The 20122-nt window shown below is 43.1% G+C and overlaps 1 protein-coding gene and 1 long non-coding RNA gene across 6 annotated transcripts in view; one reads left to right on the top strand and one right to left on the bottom strand.

The window, feature by feature from the left end:
• LOC130525388 (uncharacterized) overlaps positions 1-996 on the top strand; it is a 28560-nt gene extending 27564 nt beyond the window's left edge. For both annotated transcript variants that reach the window (XR_008950475.1, XR_008950476.1), the window contains one exon: positions 100-996. This is a non-coding gene — a long non-coding RNA (uncharacterized LOC130525388). The remainder of the gene's footprint in view (positions 1-99) is intronic.
• tmem161b (transmembrane protein 161B) lies at positions 695-14747 on the bottom strand. Of its 4 annotated transcripts, none has more exons than XM_057032123.1 (14): positions 14504-14738; positions 12237-12402; positions 11809-12084; positions 9525-9628; positions 8809-8889; positions 7480-7577; positions 7243-7399; positions 5757-5908; positions 5616-5676; positions 5352-5492; positions 4191-4304; positions 3690-3864; positions 3057-3153; positions 695-2976 (listed from the first exon to the last, which is right to left on the bottom strand). In XM_057032123.1, exons 3-14 carry the CDS (start codon positions 11908-11910, stop codon positions 2696-2698), a joined length of 1563 nt encoding a protein of 520 aa, XP_056888103.1. In that variant the 5' UTR covers positions 11911-12084; positions 12237-12402; positions 14504-14738; the 3' UTR covers positions 695-2695. The 4 variants fall into 4 exon arrangements, with proteins under 4 accessions (XP_056888103.1, XP_056888104.1, XP_056888107.1 ...); XM_057032124.1 differs by having other exon boundaries at positions 11809-12008; XM_057032127.1 differs by lacking the exon at positions 11809-12084.
• Positions 14748-20122: the final 5375 nt, after the last annotated feature.

Here is a 20122-nt window from a genome sequence, read left to right as displayed (position 1 = left end):
CTGTCTACCTACCAATGAATGCTTAGGCCCAGTTTTCCCCGCTTGCGTGGACAATGGCACTCCAAGCCTGTATTAACTGGATGTATGTTACTCCCACAGAATGGCCTGCATTAAGAAGAGTTTGGGTCATTTCGTCTCTTAATCTACGCCACTAACCTTTCTCACACAATGGGGATGGCATAAAAGAGCCAAAGGGTGGTCACTCACCACCTTAAAAGGAGGCCAAGTTTGTGCGGGGACGCATGATACAGTGGTGGAACCCAATTACAGCAGCACCGAGCGCCAGTGTTCAAAGACACTACTGGAAAAGGCGCCGTTTCAACGCTGGGATGAGCCAAGGCCACAAGATCTCCCCCCTCGCAACGCGTCACGCCGTGAAGCTTTGGCAGATTTCTCACAGCGAAATGAAAAATAACCGTCAGGTTACGCTGGACGGTCAATATGGAGGTAATTCACAGACATTAGCTTCCCTCCTCTCTTTTTGACGCCAAGGTAAACTATCTTTGTACATCACAGCAGAACCCAGTCGGCTTTAAAGCAGCACGAGAAGACCTGAATTCACCTTCTAGGTCAACCAAGATCCTCCGGAAACACTGCGGTGCTCTCATTTCGACACTTCACTGACCTGCCAAACCTGCGGTCTTCGACGGGGACGCTCGCACCAAACCTTAAGGATAACACCAAAGAGACAAAGTAAATAACATCATTTATTTAAGACCAAATCTAGAGCAGAAATAAATACATGAAATTACAATGAATGTAATTTAATCTGTGAACCCAGCATTGAATAAAAAACCAAACACTCTGAGTGGCAGCAAACAGAAGAAACAAGGCCTCAACAGGCCAAAGACTTCAGACTATCCCATCAATCTCTGAACACACCCGTCCTGACCACTGAAAACTAAAAGATAAATGTGCCAGCCATCCTTCCGCATAATTGCTGTGAAGATTTGAAATGTTTCCAGATCTGAACATGTGAAATAAATACAAAACAAACTCATTAATATTTAAAAAAAACAACACCAATCAGTTATTTGGACAAATTGGATTTAGTGTAGATTTTACAAAGGGGATTAGAGAAGTCGGCGGAGTGTAGGGGTGAAATCAACTAATCATACAAATCATTGGAAAACAACATTGATTGTAAAAAGTAGGCAGGATCGGTACATTCATTATGTGCTTAATTCCCCAGGATTAAAAAAATAAACCAACAACATGCAAAGAAGCAGAAAGATGTGATATGGTTACAAAACCCCAGAGAGGGAATAACGTGCCGACCACGATATTGAGAGGTCTGGAATTACTGTAGCCAACATTCCCGAACAGACTGGACAATCGGATGAGACAACAAAGCTACAGGATGCAAACCGACCGTAAATATACTGTAAATACTGTTCTCTGTCAACAACGCTCGGGCTTCCTTCTACACCGACATCCGGCTCACGCCACAACAGGGGAACAGATTGTTGGCACAATTAAAAGGAAAATTAAAACTTTGTTTAAAATTTGATCCATTAGAAAAAGAATAAACTATTTTCTTTTAAAAATTGAAGACGGTAAAGGTGTTAGCTTATCGGCAACAGTTGATCGCTGCGCCCTTTCAGAACACAGCCGACCTCCTACACATGGAGGCAACTCGGTACCGTGACCCAAGAGTTGCTCGTCCTTCCAGTCACGTGCGAGACGGACGTTTCCAAGTCGTTGCATCTGAATGGCTCAGATAAAACCGGGGAGGCTGCAAAATCAAACAACACACGCACAAAAAAACAACAACCTTGCATTCGTCCGGCAACTACACACAACTACAGTACAGGCTCCAGGTTCCATCTCAGTCGGGGTTTTATCTCATCTTCAGTGGGTACCACTTCCACATTCACAGTTGCTGCTCCTCCCTCACGCAGACAAAGACACGTTGGTCCAACAACAACAACAAAAATTAAGACTGACACTTGCTGTGGTCCTTGGCAACGGAGTTTAGAGGTGTGAGTGACACCGGCTCACTTTCAAACCAATAAGAGGACCCTGCAGACACGCTTATGGCAGTTGTTGCTTCCCCAAATACATAAAAAAAAGGAGGAATATAAAGACTCTCAGCTAAAATTTAACGACCGTATCGTCAACAGTGACAGATTTAAAAGCATTCTCTGATCTGAAGAATGCTGGATGGCTGTTTTTGGAACCTCTCTAACAGATTTCCTGAATCCTGCTGTGTAGTGGGAACACCAGACATTTAAAAGAGGCCCAATTTAAAAAAATAAAATAAAAGCAGGGGAGGGACCGTAACTGCTTGTGATTCTGATGAATCCGATGATGGTGGATCGAGCGGTGGCGGTCCCCACAACTGGGATCCTACGGTATCGAACCTCCCATCATTCAGATTTCATACAGCAGCGACGTGTCAGGATTCCGACGACGCACCCGTGCCACTGAATATTATCCCTCCTTTCTAAAGTGAACGTCTGATCTTAGAAAGGTCCTTCATCAAATAAAAAAAAATGGATTAAAGTAGTAAAAATGAGTCATCAGTTGAGGAAGCACTGAAGGCTGAACCAGGAGCTCCGATGGTTTAAACAGTCATTGTGGAGGAGGGGCAGTGTCATCAGCAGGCCTCTGTTACCCCCCAGTCAGTCATTCCTGGACAGACCGAGTACACGTTAGCTGCGGGGGTCCGGGTGTCACCGCTGGGTTGCCGATGTTATGCTGCCATGAGATACTGGTGGTAGAAAAGGCCGAAGAGTGAGGTGGAGAAGAGGCAGGCCGCGATCCACCACGCAAAGAAAGAGAAGAGGCCCCGGAAGAGCAAGGGGCTGAAAACAGTCCGCAGGCCTCCCAGGGCCACCGAGAGCTGGGCCACCGACACCCGGGTCTCTGTAACCGAAGCAGGGGTCGGCCCCGGCGCCGCCCCGAGTAAAGAGTCATGAATTTCATGAATGCAAGGTGAGTCTTCCACGGGATGGACCCACCAGGAGTGTCCTCCTGCCACAGAACAGGGAGAAAGGGAGAATGAGGGCAAGGAGAAATGGTGGGAAATTCCCAAGAGCGGGTTGGTGGCTCACCGAGAGTCTTTAGCAGCAGAGTTGTGTGAAGCAGCATCACCAGCGGGGCCACATACTGAAGTGCTATGACACACAAATAGTAAAAAACACGTGCAACCTGAAAACACGAGGGGAAACTGCATTAGAGCACATGTCAAACAACGAAAACATCAAATATTCTCGGAAAAAATGGTTTCAAACCCACTAAACAGTTCCTGTGCAACAGTAAATAAGAAAATTCAGGGATAACAACAATCATTTTGGTCATCAACAATACTCAAATCACTAAAAGTTAGAGCACCTTAGTCTGGCTGGAGGTCCTATACATTAGCTAAACACTGTATATGTAAACCCTAGATTTATATCTGCCCACATATCAACACAACAAGACTAAATAAGCCAGTTCAGCACTTGACTACAGTGCTTCACTATAAAGGCTTTTAGATATAATATTATTATTGGTCCAGTTTCTAGGTACAGAGGAGGAGGACGACACTTAAATGTGTTTACAGCACCTTAATTATTCCTCATCTTCACAACCCCACACACATTCTAACCAAATAACTGCTGTAGAAGGCGCGACCGTCCAGTATGATATGGGATGTCGACTCCTGCGGGGGTTCGACGTTGCAACAATCAGCTTTACTTAATCACCATCTTCTGCAGCTCGACGGTGCTTATCCGCCCCGCTTCCTTCTTCATCTGGTCCACGCCCTTCTGGGCCAGGTTGAGGTAGGCCTGCAAATGATGTCTCATCATGGCGAGCCGGAGGACGCACATCAGTACGATGATCCATAACCGCAACGTATCGAACGTCTGCTCGCTCATGCTGGTATGAAGAGAAAGAGAACGACACGTGAGGACCCGTAACTTCTAACTTCCCCTCAAGTAGACAATACGTCACTTTATATGTGTAACAAACCCTTATCTTGATTTGAAAAGTTGTAAATCCCATTTTCAATCCCATTTTTTGAGCATTTACAACTCTGGCAGCCCAGTGTCGGTTTAAACAAGTTTAACCGATCTCATACATTCTTAACAAAGCACTAACGCGAACATATTTGATGCTCGTACAAACTATCAGCAGATAATATCGATCTTCCGAGGCACTAAAGCAACCGCAAGAGGATTTATTTTATTATTGCTTTCACTTACAAAGGCACACTCTCTCTGTCCAGAGTGGGGTTCATTATGTAGTCCTTGGTAATGGGCTTCACCCACAGGAGGACCATAATGAGAGGGGACAAGAAGTTGATATGAAGCAGGGTCCTGGAGAGAAAAACAGTGCTGTTAATTCACCATCTTTACAATAATGGCTACAGAATAACTCTATAAACAGTAACAATTAGACTCTCTAACCCAAATTTGTTGGGGGCGGAAAAAAAGACAAGGAAGCCCGCTGGGTCATTTTTACTTCTTGGAATTTCAAGCTACTGGCGTGAGAAATGCCTACGCTATCAATGAAACATTCCGAGAGGACCGAGGAGATGTCGGAGGCACAGATTTTCGAGAGCCATAAGATAATCCCTGCCTGCGACAGGGTCTGGGAATGTAAGCCCACAAGAGCTGAGAGGAGAAATCGGAAGAGGAGGCCATTTTGGACCGCTATGCCAAAGTGGATTATCGGAATGCAATGTGTTGCCTGCTCCGACACCCCCCGATCATGGTCGTAGACGTGCCACCCAGTGATTTCTAAAATGGAAATTCGGCCCAGCTAAGGTCGGTTTTATCGGGCCGGCGGTGTGTATCCCACACAGCAGAAGACATCTTCATGACATCTGCTTTCTAAAACAGATAAAAACGTGTTCGTTGAGGAGGTAACAGGTTGTTCCCGGATCTGTCGGTAAAATTAAGACTTTCAAGGAAATGAATGAAAGACAGAGTGAGTATGTGCTTATTGGGAAGTGGGAGTGATGCCAATATTGACTTTACGTTGACATCTGGATATTATGGGAACCAACAGGACTCTCAGAACATCATGATATAAAAAGAAAAAGCAACAGTTTATTGTTTTTGGGGGATAATTTCAGACTTTTCGTTGAAGATGTGAGGATGACACACATGTGCTTAAGGACATTTCCACATTGAAACTGCAGGGACTGAACTAATGACCTTCATATCACTGCAATGATCCACTACAGCCGCCCCTAAAACAATGAATTGGATAACAATTCCATAACAATGATCCCACTCTGAACGTCTCATTACAGAGAACAGCACAACTTTGCCCCTTTAACGCTCTCATTACACCAGCAGCATAAGTGAGAACTACATGAGTGACCATGGAAGTGGAGGCCATTACTGAAATGGACTCACTGTGTCAACTTGGCTGTCGTCAGATTGAGCGCATCGAGGTGCATCTGGGCCAATCGCAGCCCAGGGAAGGTTAAAAATGCCCCAATGAGGGAGCAAAGGAGAGCCAGGATCAGCTTGAAGGTAAGTTTTGATATAGGACCCCTGTGAGGGAGGAAACCCAAAGTCAGACACGACTGTAGCTTCACGATTCAAAGAATTCGTGAAGGCAGAGGCAACAAAAATGATACCAGGAGAATTCTGAGACGGCTGATTTTTCAGACTTACTGGGACTCAAGGCCCTGGTGCTGCAGAAAGTGTAGAGCACTGTCAGAGAAGTTTGCAAAGCCTGAAAAAGAGAAGAAAGGACCGACCGTGACTCACTGCTGCAAAATAATCAGTCAGGGCTGTGAGGAATGTAGAACTGACCCGTCTCCAGACCAAACTCCAGGTAGTTCTCGGTGACGATGAGTATGGCCATGGCTTTGACAAAAAAGAAGAAAGCAAAGGTAATGCAGAGCGAGCGCTCGCCTCCCTCCTCCAGCTTGAAATAGTGGGCCGTCAGGGAAAAAAGGGTCTTGCTGTAGGAGGAGAGGTTAAGGAAACACATCCCCGGAAAACCGATGGCACAAAAAGCCGGCGCAAAAACACTGTGCAGATGTGGAGGCTCCGGAATGTGTGTCGGAAATAAAACCCATGCAAAACATTTGGAACGCATTAACCAACAGCCATTCACCACATAAAGAGCATTACCTGCACATGTGACAGACCACTATGAGTGCTCTGCCTATCAATACTGCACAAAACACTGATACTCAGCATGTGTGGGCCCATAATGTGTGGAACAATACCAGCCGCAGAGAATTTAATGGGATTTTTCTCTGCCAATGCCTCTCTGCAACGTTTCAGGCTGTAGCATGACAATGTTTCACTTCCACCCAAAAGACGGGTCTCCTTTTTCGTTCCTCTCTATACGGAGCTGCGAACACAGCTGTATAAACACTCGAGCCAGCAGGAAGCTGGGAAGAGAAACAGTCGAGTTTGACATCACAGGTGGTGGGCGACAATAATTGGCTGCAGACCTTCCAAAGGTGGAGATATAAAAATCAACCCTCTATATTTTAAACTTTCAGGAGGGGGGAAAGAAAATGGAGGAAGAGAGCACAACGTGAACTGGAAGTTGTTGCTGCGACCTGGTTATCAGTGAGGCATGAAGGAGCCGAACTGATCTCCAGGGTAAGAGTCTTAAACATATCATCAGAGCTGAAATAGGAAAACTGAAATCAAGTGTCCCATTAACACACATATTGAGCCAACGTGTTCCCTCATCTTCATAGTCCCATTTCATTTGCTCCACACTACTTTTCCCCGGAGCACATCGACCTGTTCAGCTGTGAAAATTGGGCCTCCAATCTGCAACGTGGGCAGGAAATGACACACCATCTGACCGCGGTGAGCCAGGACCGACCGAGAGCACCGGAATGATTGATCCCTGCAGTTGGTGGCGAGGATAATGCATATTATTTAACCATCACTCAGCATAGCGAAATGACAGGTAGCTGTGGAGAATAAACACCCCAGAAGTCAAGCCAGTGGGAGCTTCAGCCGTCCTTTTAAAAGCCTCTTCCTGCCGCCATGGTCCCACCCTCAAAGACAGCGTTCCATATTTGGCCAGCTGGAGGACTGTGGTGAAAAAATGAGAGCTTAAAAAGAACATTGCAAACGTGCTCCGCCCAGTGATGGAGGGGACGTCATTGTTTCCAACACGTCCATCGATGAGGAGACGCAGGGACCGTCCCCCTACATCCAAAGACAGCACCGAGCCGTTGGTGGGAACGCTGCCCCCTTAAAAACGCGTCTACGCTGAATCAACAGGAGAGCATTAACCAGAACATGGCCGCCGGTAGAAGGATACATGACAAAAGCGAGCACGAGCATGCACCAGACCACGCTGATGTTCATCTCTCCCGAGGCTTGACTCACGCTGTAGTAGAACTCGGTTATCAGATACACCACAGTGGCTGCTACGGTGAAATCCACCAGCCACTGGAACTCTGGGAAGTAGTGCAACGCTGGTAACGACAACGGTACCGTTAAACACCTAAAACACCGTTTATACATATGACACAGCTTAACGCTTTGGTTGAATTACCTAACGTGTCGACTTCTGTGATGCATTTCGTCTCGAGCTGCAAGTCGATGTCTTTGGGAACAGTTAGTGGCTTGTTGTCGATGTGCCCGTTGTTCCTCCTGTGCACGAGGACAGAGGAGAAACAGTTAGGAACAGTTAGGTCTCTGACTCAAACACATACCTGAACCTTGCTTCAGTTATTAAACTAGTTCCAATGCCTTTTGGGCCAAATCTTAGCCATCAAAACACCTGAAATCAAATTCATTATTATTAAACCCCCTCCAAAAGCTCTGTTATACACCATTTTTGAGTTATGCCCAATTTAACATGAATGACATGAATATTAATTTTCTCCTTCTATAAGAGTCAAACGCAGCCCTGACAGGAGTCTGGGAATAAAAGAGGGAGTCAGAAGCTGTGCTTAAGAGCTTCAGTAGGGGAATGGGGCGCTGACGGCTGGTGGGCCTCCTCAGGTCCGTCCTTTGTTTGCTCGATCCTGATTGTACGCTGCTTTTGGAAGACAATACGACTGTATGACACAAGAGCCAAACATGTCCGGGACAGACTTCAGCTCAGAGGCACCTGACAGACACAAAGGCGCTCGGCTTCTCCTCGAACTGCAGGAGACGGGCCAGCACAAAGGGGAAAGAGCCGCATGGCACGAGCTGGCAAAGGGACTGTGGACTCATCTTTATTCTTTGAGGGATTAGTGAACATGTGGTGCCAGAGAACCTGACCTGCCTCACACAGGGTGAAAGAATGAGCTGCTGGACACCACGAGAACACTAAGGATTCTTTTTCTGTTGTGGCTTCCATACACATTTAGATACACATTTAAAAGTCAGCCACAAAGGAAATGCTGGATAGTTACACTTGTTAGGCACACGGTTCCACGGCCACCTGCTTTTCTAAAAATTGAGTCTCAGACAAAAAATGAAGTTTGTCTCAAGGGACAAATCATCTCCCAGAATCAAGGTTTGACACGAGGCCACTTTGAAGACAAAACGCTGTTTGGGGAGCTTTGATTTCACAGCGGATGCAATCCTGTAACACCGCCATCCCTTAAAATAGACAAAAAAAACGGAGACCAACTTCCTCACATCCACCAGACAAGGCCGCTCTGAGCCTTCGCCGAAGAGCCGCGAAGGGAGAAAACAACAAAAACAGACTTCCGTCTCCTGTCTTCAAACGCACCTTAAATGAGCCACATAAACTCATCAGCTTCATCTGCTGGCTGACGTCCATCCCAAATGTCTGTGTCCCCCCCCCCTCAGATGAAATGGCTGGCTTCGCCCCCAATCCCAAAACAACAGACCTCATTAATTACCACCTCCTCCCGTTTCTACCTACCTGTCTTTCCTCTTCTGTCCCTTTTGTTTCCCAGCTAAACTTCTCAACTCATCTTCCGTAGGGTGCTGGTACCACCGCAGACTGTCGACAGAGAAGCACCAAACAGTAAGAGAAAACATTTTTTTAAAAAAAGATTAATCTCGTCGTGCAGACCAAGCAAAGACATTTTTAACAAACAGCAGTTTTTAACAGTTCAGTGGGGAAGTTGCAAACAAACTTCTTGACTTTAACACTGATGGGATTTTTGTCTTTCAGGCAAAAATCAGTCCTTTAACATATTTTAGCAACTGTTTCACTCCTCAACTATGCTTGAGAAGGACTCTGCACGAAAGAACAAGAGGGGCTGTTTTAACGTATTTATTCACTCAATAAATGACACTTTAGAGGGCACTTTAGCCGTCCATCTGTGTTTGCCACCCCTGACAAGAAACAAAAATATGGTTTTATTATTTGTGGTGAAAGAAGCTTTGGAGAAAGCCACAACACGTGCTCCTAATAATGGGAAACGATGGGGGCTCTTTATTGAGCCTCCTCCTGCATCATCCAAATATTCTGATGCCCTTGGTGTGTCCACGGTGCCTGAAAGTATTTAGTTTTTAGCTAGCCAAATATGTCAATTGTTCCAAACTGTTTAAAGCCTTTGAAGACTTGAGACAGGTCAAAGGTCAGCACTGACTTCGGTGCTGTTCTGTGAGCAGTGTAGAATGCTACGTTACCTCCCGCTGCAGAGTAGCCACCTTGCGAAGGAATAATGAGGTATGATTTTCTGAATTACACTGGCCATCACCATGGTAACCACCAGCTGCACGCCAATCACACCCTGTGGAAGAAAAAGGGTTTAGTTCACATTTGATTATTCATTAGATTTCTGTTTTATATTAATGTCTCTAAGATTTTTATACCTGTTTTATAATAATGAGTTCATGAATAAAATTCATCGTCTCTTTACACAAAACGCAAGTACGTACTAGTGTGGCTATTGTATCTGAAAAAGAGGGAAATAAATGTTTTGGTGCTCTTAAAAGTGAATGTGCAGATTATAATAGAAGCCTGAGATGGAAGACAGCGACAAGTTTTACAAGTTTGAAGAACACGGTCGCTTTGATTGGCCAACACTTGTTTTCAGCCATTTTTGTAGCACATTTCCATTATTATTTCTAAGTGATTTAATGACTTTCCATATTGTACAATGAGGACACGATATAGAGCGTCTTAAATTTGTTGTAAAGTTCATTCAAATGAACTAAAGTCTCAGTAGTATGTGTAGTTTAGTGGATCTAAACTATAAATACTCTTTTCTGTATATAGAAATAAAAAATGAACATGGAAAACAAAGATTTTAACATTAAAAGTGCCAAGTTTCATTTAAAACCTTCTACCGAGGTTCAGAGACGCAGCTGATGTGAGTATAAATGTATTAAAGTAGCGATATTGTCATGTGTTGACTTGTGTCAGTCTAGTTTTATATTAGGCAGCTGAACGTAGCGTCTCAAAATAACGATCCAGGATCCACTCCGGGTTGCCTCCAGGTTACACCACAGCCGGCATTTTTACGTTTGTCTGCTTTAGCAAAAGGAAGATGAGGAAGATCAGCCAGTCATTGAAGGATTCCCAACCATTGGAGTATTAGTTCACAATATGTGTAAAATGAGCTGCTTGTTTTGTGTGACAGCAATTTCAACTTTCATCTATTTCCCCTTAAAAAAGACATCTTCCAAATTAGTGCTTAATCCTCATTATCAATTATCTTGAATCATTTCCAGGGCCAAAGTAATCGCTGACCTGTACGAAACCACAACGCACAACTTATTTCTTATTCTGATTCACTTAACACAAATCAAAAATACTAAGCATAGATTTACCCACCTGACCTGACTAAAAAGGCCAGAATTCCCTCTTAAATATGCCGTTAGTACCCAACTACTTTCATTTATCCTATTTAGTGAAGCAGCTTGATTAAGACATTCATTTCGATCATATCTGTTACATCCAGCAGCCTCTGTGTGCTCAGAAAAAATGAAAAGGCCGCAGTCGTGTGGTTGGTACAGTTAATCAACATAAGGAGCTCAATATCAGCCCAGCAGACTTGGATCAATATTCACTTAAGCTTAGGAGGCCAAAATAATTCCCATCATGCTGCGCTTTTATCCACTAACCGTAGGACGAGGTCTGTGGGTCGGCTCCCCTCTCGTTGGCCATCAGCAGGAATCAATGATATCTCTGGCTACACACATCTGACCAATGACAACCAATTAGCAAACTTCAACAATCACGTTATCTACGGCAGCACCTGGAACTGCATCACCGGAATGCTAACTAGTAGGTCTGAATACATCTGGAGCTTTCCCTTTTCTAAAAGATACCTCCACATCACCAGGCCTAGCAGCTCCGCCAACCTCCCCGCTTTTATTCACGAGGCTAAATTCCAACCTGGACCCAGACAGGAGTCACACTAGACAGTGCACGTGCACATGCTCCAACCCCACTCTGGCACATGACCCTGGAATAAAAAGACAGCAAGTTGTGACCACGAGGGCTCGTATGCATCTTATCTGCATATATTATATTACAAGCAAGACAAACAAAGATGTCCGATTGTCTATTTTCTTGTTCGATTTGCCGCTCGGCCACCTGACCTCAGCTGTTTACTATGTGATGTAACAGGTACAACTGGAAAAGGGGCCGCATTGACCCGCTGAAGACACACATCCCCACCTACTGTTGAGGAAGAGCACATGTTCCTGTCAGTTACCCAATTTTCTGATGTTCAAAGTGTTAAAACTCGATTAAACCGTGCACGTAAACATGCGGAATACTGTACGTAGCAAGTACAAGATCCACACACACACCCTCGCAGTTCTATCTTTGTGAGGACTTTCAGAGACTTAATACTTTAGTCTGTAACTCTGACCATTCCAACTAATCCCCGGTACCCTGAAAGTGACCAAAACCCAAATCTACCCTCAACATTAAAGCCATGTATTAACCCTCAAACAGTACCTTCATGTGAGGACCAGTCAAAATTCCCAGAAATGGCCTGACCTGCCAAGTAGAATTAGTACTTTGGTACACGACCGGCACACTTCCCCTGCAGGAAGTCATTTTACGGTGTAGGGGACAAACCAAGTCCCTGCTCCAGGATAGGTACTTAAACTTTTGGGTGGGGCTTGAGGTTTACTCGCCGCCGACTGGCTGAAAACCTAGAGCAGGATGTGACAATAGAGGAGGAGCATTAGCCCAGCTAGCAGGCACAGCTTCTCCTCTCATTCATAGCATCTTCCACCACGCACAGGAACACACAAATCAGAAACGCAGCAACTGTCTTGTTTAGTATTTTATGGTATAATTATAGAGTATGACAACATGTGATGTTAGCTTAATACTTCCACCACCTCACCTCCTCCTTGTTTTCTGTCTCTGCGGCTCACCTGAGAGACGTCACCTTCGAAACTGCCACACACCAATTAGGCTGCGCTCAAAACTCGTGACATCTCCGAGGGGTCCTGCCCCGCAGTGGAGACGTGACCACTGATAAGTAACAGGAATGGTTCCTGTAAAGTTCCTGCCCCCAGTATTTACCAGGAACTCCCTCGGCTATGTATCAAGTACAAAAACACACAACAAAGATTAAAAAATATATATATTGCTGAACAAAAAGACGATTCCATGGGCGAAATGATGTAGAAAGTGGCCCTGCTGTTCTGTGGTGAGGCGGCTGCTCCTGAACGCCTCCTTCTGAAGACAGAGGGGAGGACCAGTTAACTCCTGTGGATACTGACCGTGCAAAAGGAGACATTTTTTCATGCTAAATTCAACTTTTTAATGACCAAGATGGACTGTTAAACTTACAGCTGGTCAAACACATATGTATTCCTATACAGTTGTATACATAGTTTCATATATGAACCTGTACAGGCTAAGCTTCCGTGTCATTATAGTAATGTCAATACAGTATGACACTCTTCTGGAGGTGCAGTGCTTCACACTGGATGGATGAGGGTCTCACCAAGTTAGAAGGCCATGTAGAGAATGTAGAACTAGGTAATGTCTATGGTCTGGTGTCAACTACTGGATGTGTAACCTAGATGGTGAATCCATTACCTCAGTACTTGACAGTGTTACTGGAGCAGCAGTTTGTGCACCAGTACATCAGCATTTGTCGTATTCACTAACAGGCGCCACATTTAGTCTGTCGGCAACACAAATTCACGTTTTGTGCCACTACCAGCCCCACATATTCACAATCATGTCATTTTCCTGTACTGCGTCCAAAAGAACCCCATTAATGTGTGTTTTCTCGAGGAAGTACCAAAATATAAGTCTAAATTAAATGACAAATTAAAAGATTTCAGTAGCAGTTCTGAAATGAGAAGATAACATGAGTCTTTATTTCCAATGCTGTGCAGACAGATAAACAAGGATCCAGAATTTGGATTGGTCATGGGGATCCTCCGTCTCAGCATGAGGTAAAAGCTCCAAGAGAACAAGTCAGTACATCTTTAAAAGACACAGAGAGCGGGAGAGTGGGTGAGGATAATTCGACACTCATTCCAGATGGGAAGCGTGACCAAACACAACCTCTCGGACTCAAGACAATTCTCCACCTAAGTAATGGTCAGGCTATATCGGTCAAAAGCTCACAGCCATGGTGTGGTGGAGTCTGGCCATTCTCTGAGGGGAACCTGCAGGATTCTCAGGCCTGGGGGAAATTGGACCTGCATGAAGTCTCTTATCTCGTTCAGTCTGCTCGAACCCCTCCAGACATAAACCAAATGAAATCACTGGGAGGGTTGGAAGTCAAAACTAACACAAAACTCACCATCCATAGGAACAGAGTGTGTGCTCAGCGATTCAGTGAGTGTCCAAAATTAAATATAAACTTGTATAGCTTTATAATTTCAATTTATGCAGCTTCTAGTAGTTTAGATGACGGTAACATAGGTCAATCAGTGATATCCTACATATCTAAGAAGGTATAAGGTAAGCAGGCGACGGCATCTCAATGATGGAACCAATTTATTCCATAATAATGAATAAACCATTAGAAACTTACTTAGTTCTACTGCAGTCAACTGTCATTCAAAGCAAAAACTTTATTCCAAATGTTTCAGAGCACATTGATTAATATTCAACTATTTCATGTAAGATACATTCATAAAAGCTGCTATTACTTATCCAGGGCACAGACTTTGTCCATCACATCTAATTTGATTTCTAAGGACACCCTGAGGTCAAACGGGGCAGCTCAGGTACGTGGGAACACCTTGACGTCTCATCTAGCTGCTTTTGCTGCCAGCTGATTTGCAGATTTAATGAAAATGAGGTCCCCCGTTAAACATGCTAACCTACGTGTAAGTGTTAATTACCTGCTGGAACACATGGGTTTGTATGAAGGACATTTAAAGGTGTTGTGGTTTTACATTCGCAACGTCACTACACTGCAGATGTGCACGTAAAGCTACCGTTAGCCAAATAGCTACAGTCACTAGCCGGCTCGAAGCACCTGCTACAGCTAGCAGTCAAGTTAACGTATCAGCGAAATTAAATTAAAAAAACACATCACATAAGCTGCTAATCAAATATAACGTTTATTATACACAGCTGAGCAGATGTCAGCAGCCTCTGCACTGACAGAAAAAAGAAACTAGTAAGAGATGAGGTGCTCGTTTGACGAGGTGGTCGCTGTCAAACTCACCATGTTGATGCAGTGCAGCTGAAACAGTCTCTTCTCCGACAACAGTGAGCACCCCAAATGGGAAATCAAGCAGCGAGGAGCACATAAGCCTTTTTTGAGATGGTTGTTCTTGAAACGAAGTGGTTTTTAATTCAAACTGGCATGCGAAGTCCTACAGTGATGCTCTATATAATCAAAATTCAACAGATTCAACCTCCGCTCCCAAGTATTTTCAACTGCAGTAGAGGTCACATTAAAATATCGGGTAAGTAGTCGTCCACAGATATGCCTGAACACGCATAAGACATTAGGCGAATATATTTATACCCAGTTCAGCATACTACACTAAAATTTATACTTTTGAAATCACAAAATGTGATTTTACAAAACTGTATTTTTTTCTTAGACTTAAATACAAGACATTGTTGGACATTTTGTAAAGGATTATACAAGTCTAATACACGCGTGCTCAAGGACCGCTGAAACCGGAAGCGCGCAGTGAATTTCAATCACACGCCAGTGGAGCTGTGTTGCCAGTGCTGCAGGACGCAGACAGATTTGTGGAAGAGTTAACAGTTAACCGTGTTTTTGTTTTGTTTTTTTACATTTGAATTTTATTTGAATGAAGAATCGACAACATGCGAAGCAAGCGTGTTTTAGTACGAGCGTTTAGTTACGAGTGTCCCTTGACCTTTCTACTTATTATATTAGCCTTTATAACAACAGTAATTATAATTGACACAACAAGTCTTGTTCACATTCCATGAAAGATGTTGACAAAATGCGTTTTAGTGTTTTACTCATTAACACTACATTACAATTTTATGTAATCCCAGGTTTACAATATAGATATCAGGTTAACTGTCCAGGTTACAACAAGCACTCAGTTCTATGCTTAGGATTATACCTTAAATGTTCCTAACAGTAACAGCTGTTTTCTTTTGTTCTTGCCAGTAAGATGCAAAAATTAGCCCATAAATATGTACAATCAATTCTGTAGCGATAGAGTTTATATTTTAACATACAAAATAATTTGCTTTTTTTTTTCACATGGTGTTACATTAACCCCTCTTGTGGTTCACATTTTACAAAACAACCTCAGTATTTCGATATACAATATTCCACAAAACCCTTTACAAAATTCTCAGCACCTGCTGTATCACTTTGAGTTTTTGTCCTAGTACCATTTACCCTAAACAAAGTCAGTAAGCTGGAATGTTATTACTGGCACCAGTGCATTGTAGGGCCAACACACAGGACAAACGTTCACACCCATTCACACCTGAGGTCAATTTTAGGGCCTCCAATTGTTATATTCTTTATAAAAGTACATGGATTTTGTATCCTACAGCCAAAGGTCGAAGCACCGTTTTCTGTCGTCTTCTTAATTGTTAATTTACATTATTTCCGATGATTCTCCCTGTAAATTTATTAAGAAGCGAACAGTTATTGTTCTTTTCATACTTATTCTGGAATAAATCCCAGCTTTAAAACTTGATGTGATTAATGAAGATAAGGTACAGTTCCACGCACAAGAAACATCTTCTTTTTAAAAAATTGCATCAAAGCCATTTTCATCATGGGGTATTAAAGGTTAATGTGCATCTGCACATGCGCACAAGTCGGGCAGAGCTCTCTGTTATTGCAGTGGTACCTACTCCACCCCCTTGGTGCAGCTCACTGGCCGCTGATGTAGACATGCACACACTGTATGGCACTGCGCCTACACTACCTCATTTACATTTTGTTTTAATTACCATTTTGCCCTGCAGGCCTCAGACCTATCCCCCTAAAGATCACTGTTTAATAATGACGATGTCAGCAATGAATGCAATTAAGTGGAAATGATGCCGTAATTCACACTAGAGACTAAAAATGCCAGCAAGACTTGTAATCTTTACGATTTTAAAACAGGGATGTTGTTCCACAAAAGTGGCTGTAGAGAGAAGCAGTGTTTAATGTGCATATCTGGGTTATTCCATTCATTTCTAACGTATTTCTCATTATTTATAAGTAAAGGGAGTCTACTGTACATGCTTCTGCACGATTGGTGCTGCTGTTTGAATTCTGTCCTCTCTGGAGCCTTTTTTTCTTTTACATTCAGTGTTGTCTGTTCTTTTTGGTCAGGCTTGTTATTTTTAGATGAAACCTAATAGCCGGCGTCTTCAATGTGCTGAGATAGTTTCACACTCCTTCTCATTGACAACCACTCTGAGCCTACTGGTTCCTTTGAGTTTCAGTTCGGAAGCCGGGGAACAGCATAAATAAAGAAGATGAGAATATTACAGTTAAAAAAAAATCCCCAGCCTCGTCAGTCAAGTAGACTCATTGTTCATTGTCAGGATTCATTTTTAATATGCGGTTCTTTTTTTGTGTGTGACTGTTGCAGCACTTTTTACAGTACATACTGTAGTTTCCTTCTTTTATTAATCAGACTATGGTTTGAAATGTGTGTCAGTGATCTCAGCAGCATACCTCGAAGCAGCGGAAGAAACACAGAACAAAAACTCCATGTCAGTTCCTCACCAGGAAGACTGAAATTGGTTCGGAATGTAATTCTCTTTGGTGCAGCGCCTCCTTCCCGAGTCTCTGTAATCTATGAGAATGCAAATTATGATGCAAATGCAAATACTACTGAATAATTTATTTGCCGACGTCCTTTTTTTCTTTCCTAGAGTCATGTGGTATTCTCAGAGCACACATTTGGTTAACCGCAGAGCTACAGTAGAGACATCAACGGTGTAAAATCCGGCTTTCGTGCAGGTTTTGCAAATGTCGTGATGAAAAGCTCCAGATGGAAACTTCTCAGCTGTGTTTCATCAATTTATTTATCACCACGTTGATTGAGGAGCCACTAAATCAAGAATTGATGCATTCTTCTTCTTCTGTGTTGTGTAATTTGCCCCCCTGTGATTTGATGAAGCAGCAATAACAGACTAAAGGTGCCCCCCCCCCCCTCAGAATTAATTTATTTCAGTGTTCAGATCAGCTGATAATGCACAGACTTTAAATGCTCAACGGAAATGCCAATCTAAAAACACTGTTGACGTTAGATCCAATTCTCAGATACTCTGCTTTTGGTAACGAGGCCTTCCGCTCGCCACATCACTCTCATTTCCCTGATTCGCATATAAGCGCGTCAAATTGCCTCCCTGTTTTGTGTAGGAGGGGAGAAAAAAACACAGCTATTATAATTACTGGCAGTCATACACACTTGATCACATACATTTAAAATCCTGGCTGTGCTGAGGCTCCTCCCCGGCACGTTTTCCATAAGGAATGCTAATTAACCACCAGCATTCATGAGAGGGGTGCTCATTTAGCTCCTGCTGGGGTCACAAAGCTTCATGGGGATGATTGAGCAGATCCTGTATGTATCCTATAGCCTGCACGCGCTGCATACACAATTCCACCGGCTCTAAAACTTTGGGTCATAGAAACACTAAATATGTGCTGCCATAATTTCTGTCGCTCTCCTGTTTGAACAACGTGTGTGTAATATATTCATGTTTGTAATAATTCATATATTATCTCAATGATAATAACTGAGTGTGAGGGTGATCTTTTCATGTTTTATAAATACTGAAGCCTTTCCGTCTGTCTTCTCCACAAAGGAAATGTGTGCGTGTGAATAAAAGATGACGTTACTATAAGGCTATTACTGCAATTAGTCTTTTAAATTTGGGTTCGTGGGGAATTTAATTTTTGGATCAAACACACATTTGGTCAGTATTTCCTGAATTTGTTTGGAAATTCTCAGGACATATTCTCATTTTGTATTTTGTCGGTGGTGTCGGCTCGCCAGCGGTCGCGTGAGGTTCCTCTGTAACAAATCAGAATTTTGTGTCTTCTTCCTCTTATTTATTGTGCTGATTTTCTCATGTTATTAAAAAAAAAGGGGGGGGGGGGGGGGTTTCAAGCTGCACCAGAATAAAACACCTGAGATCTGAAACTGTTGTTTTCAATTATTCAGCTCAGAAATACAACGTGATATAATTACGGCCCTAATGTGAATCAGGTTATTTGGCTCAGTTTAGCCACGTTGGAGGGTTCGAACCCTCGCACACAAAGGACGGTCAGAAATGAACAACACAGGCCAGAGCTCCTCATGCTCCTCATCTAACAGACAATAAATCCTGAGGAAATGTCCCCATTTTGTGTTGGGTCTCATCTTGACTCATGTGTCCCTATTTAGTTGTTTTAGAGAATATTTCCATTTCTCCACAGCTCAGCTTTGTCAGCAGCTCAAGTCGCACCGTTTCACAGAAGACTGCAGAGCGTCACCGCTGCACCAGGAAATATAGATGCTGATTTATTTCCCTTTTCAATTGGAAACTGATTTATATCAGAATTAGGCGACTGCATATGTGTGTGTGGTGTGTGTGTGTGTGCATACAGTAAAACTGAGAAATAAAGGCAGAGCTGGAGGGGGGAGAGAGAGAGAAACGGAGAGAGAGAAGCTCATTATAATCAGGCAATTATGCTGGCAGAATTAGAAGCGTCCTTATTTTCTCTTGTGGCAGCCTGAGTGTGGAGACGCCTTTTTAAGTGACTGTAGACTAATCCACGGATATGACTGACTATCCTGTGTTAATATGGAGTATCTGCAGTCACATGTGACAACAAGATTTGGAGGTGAAAGCATGTGATTTGGGTTTTTTTCCTCTTTTTTTTCCAAGCAATTCAAGCGAGGCTCGCCAGGTCCTGGGCTCTCATTTGCATTGATGAGGATTTTTCCCCCCCTCTTCTCCTGGTTGAGAGTTTGGCTCGGCGATAGTGAGGGACAGACGAGGGCAGTTTTGCACGCCCACATCTCAGGACCCTGGCTTCACGCAATCAGTGTCTTCTAAACAGCGGTATATAATTATGTTGCATGTTTTTTTAAAGGGTTTTAATGTTATTCTGGTCTGTGTGTTGCTGCCACCGTTGATGCAAGCGTCTGTTATCGTCAATGACAACGAGGTTGTGTGTGCGAGCGTGAGTGTGCGAGTGCACCAAATCCATTTTCTCACATAAGACTATATTTTAAATCATAATGGATTCAGTATGATAATGACCTCACTGAATAAAAACATATATTTTCTGATATACCCGACAAATATTGTGAGCTGATTTATTGTTCTCGTGCAAAAAAATAAATAAAATCGTTTTTTCATCTTTGGTTTTGCCGCTAACGGGCCAAAGACATGTGATGAAGCATTGGCATGTTCACACTCTGACCCTAGGTCAAGGGTATTTGTCCACCATTTGACCTTTTGACCTCTTCACATGTCTTATCACCAGGATTGTTAAGGGGTATTGCTAATTAACTCCCCGTGTCAAAATAAAAAATATATATTTCACTTTATTAAATGTTGGTCTTAGTTTAAACACGCACACACACACACACACACACACACCACACACACACACACACACACACTATAGATAGATAGATAGATAGATAGATAGATAGATAGATAGATAGATAGATAGATAGATAGATAGATAGATAGATAGATAGATAGATAGATATTTTGTATTTATCCATTTATTTATTTATTCATTTTTTAATCCAAAAGAAAGAAAGAAGGCACTGATACCAAACACGCCACATTTTGATTCATTTTCTACTGTTTAAAATGTGAAAATGTTGAATGG

Source organism: Takifugu flavidus, chromosome 5 (genome assembly GCF_003711565.1).
Source record: "Takifugu flavidus isolate HTHZ2018 chromosome 5, ASM371156v2, whole genome shotgun sequence".
Taxonomy (NCBI): domain Eukaryota; kingdom Metazoa; phylum Chordata; class Actinopteri; order Tetraodontiformes; family Tetraodontidae; genus Takifugu; species Takifugu flavidus.
This window is presented reverse-complemented; position numbering and strand designations above follow the sequence as displayed.

Excerpts from the sequence above, each read along its gene's own strand:
- tmem161b (XM_057032123.1), bottom strand. The coding sequence starts at position 11,910 with ATGACTTCCTGCAGGGGAAGTGTGCCGGTCGTGTACCAAAGTACTAAT. Across the intron at positions 3,865-4,190 it reads GACAGAGAGAGTGTGCCTTT|CATGAGCGAGCAGACGTTCG; the intron begins GTAAGTGAAAGC and ends TCTTCATACCAG. Across the intron at positions 3,154-3,689 it reads CCGTCGAGCTGCAGAAGATG|GTTGCACGTGTTTTTTACTA; the intron begins GTGATTAAGTAA and ends TCGTGTTTTCAG.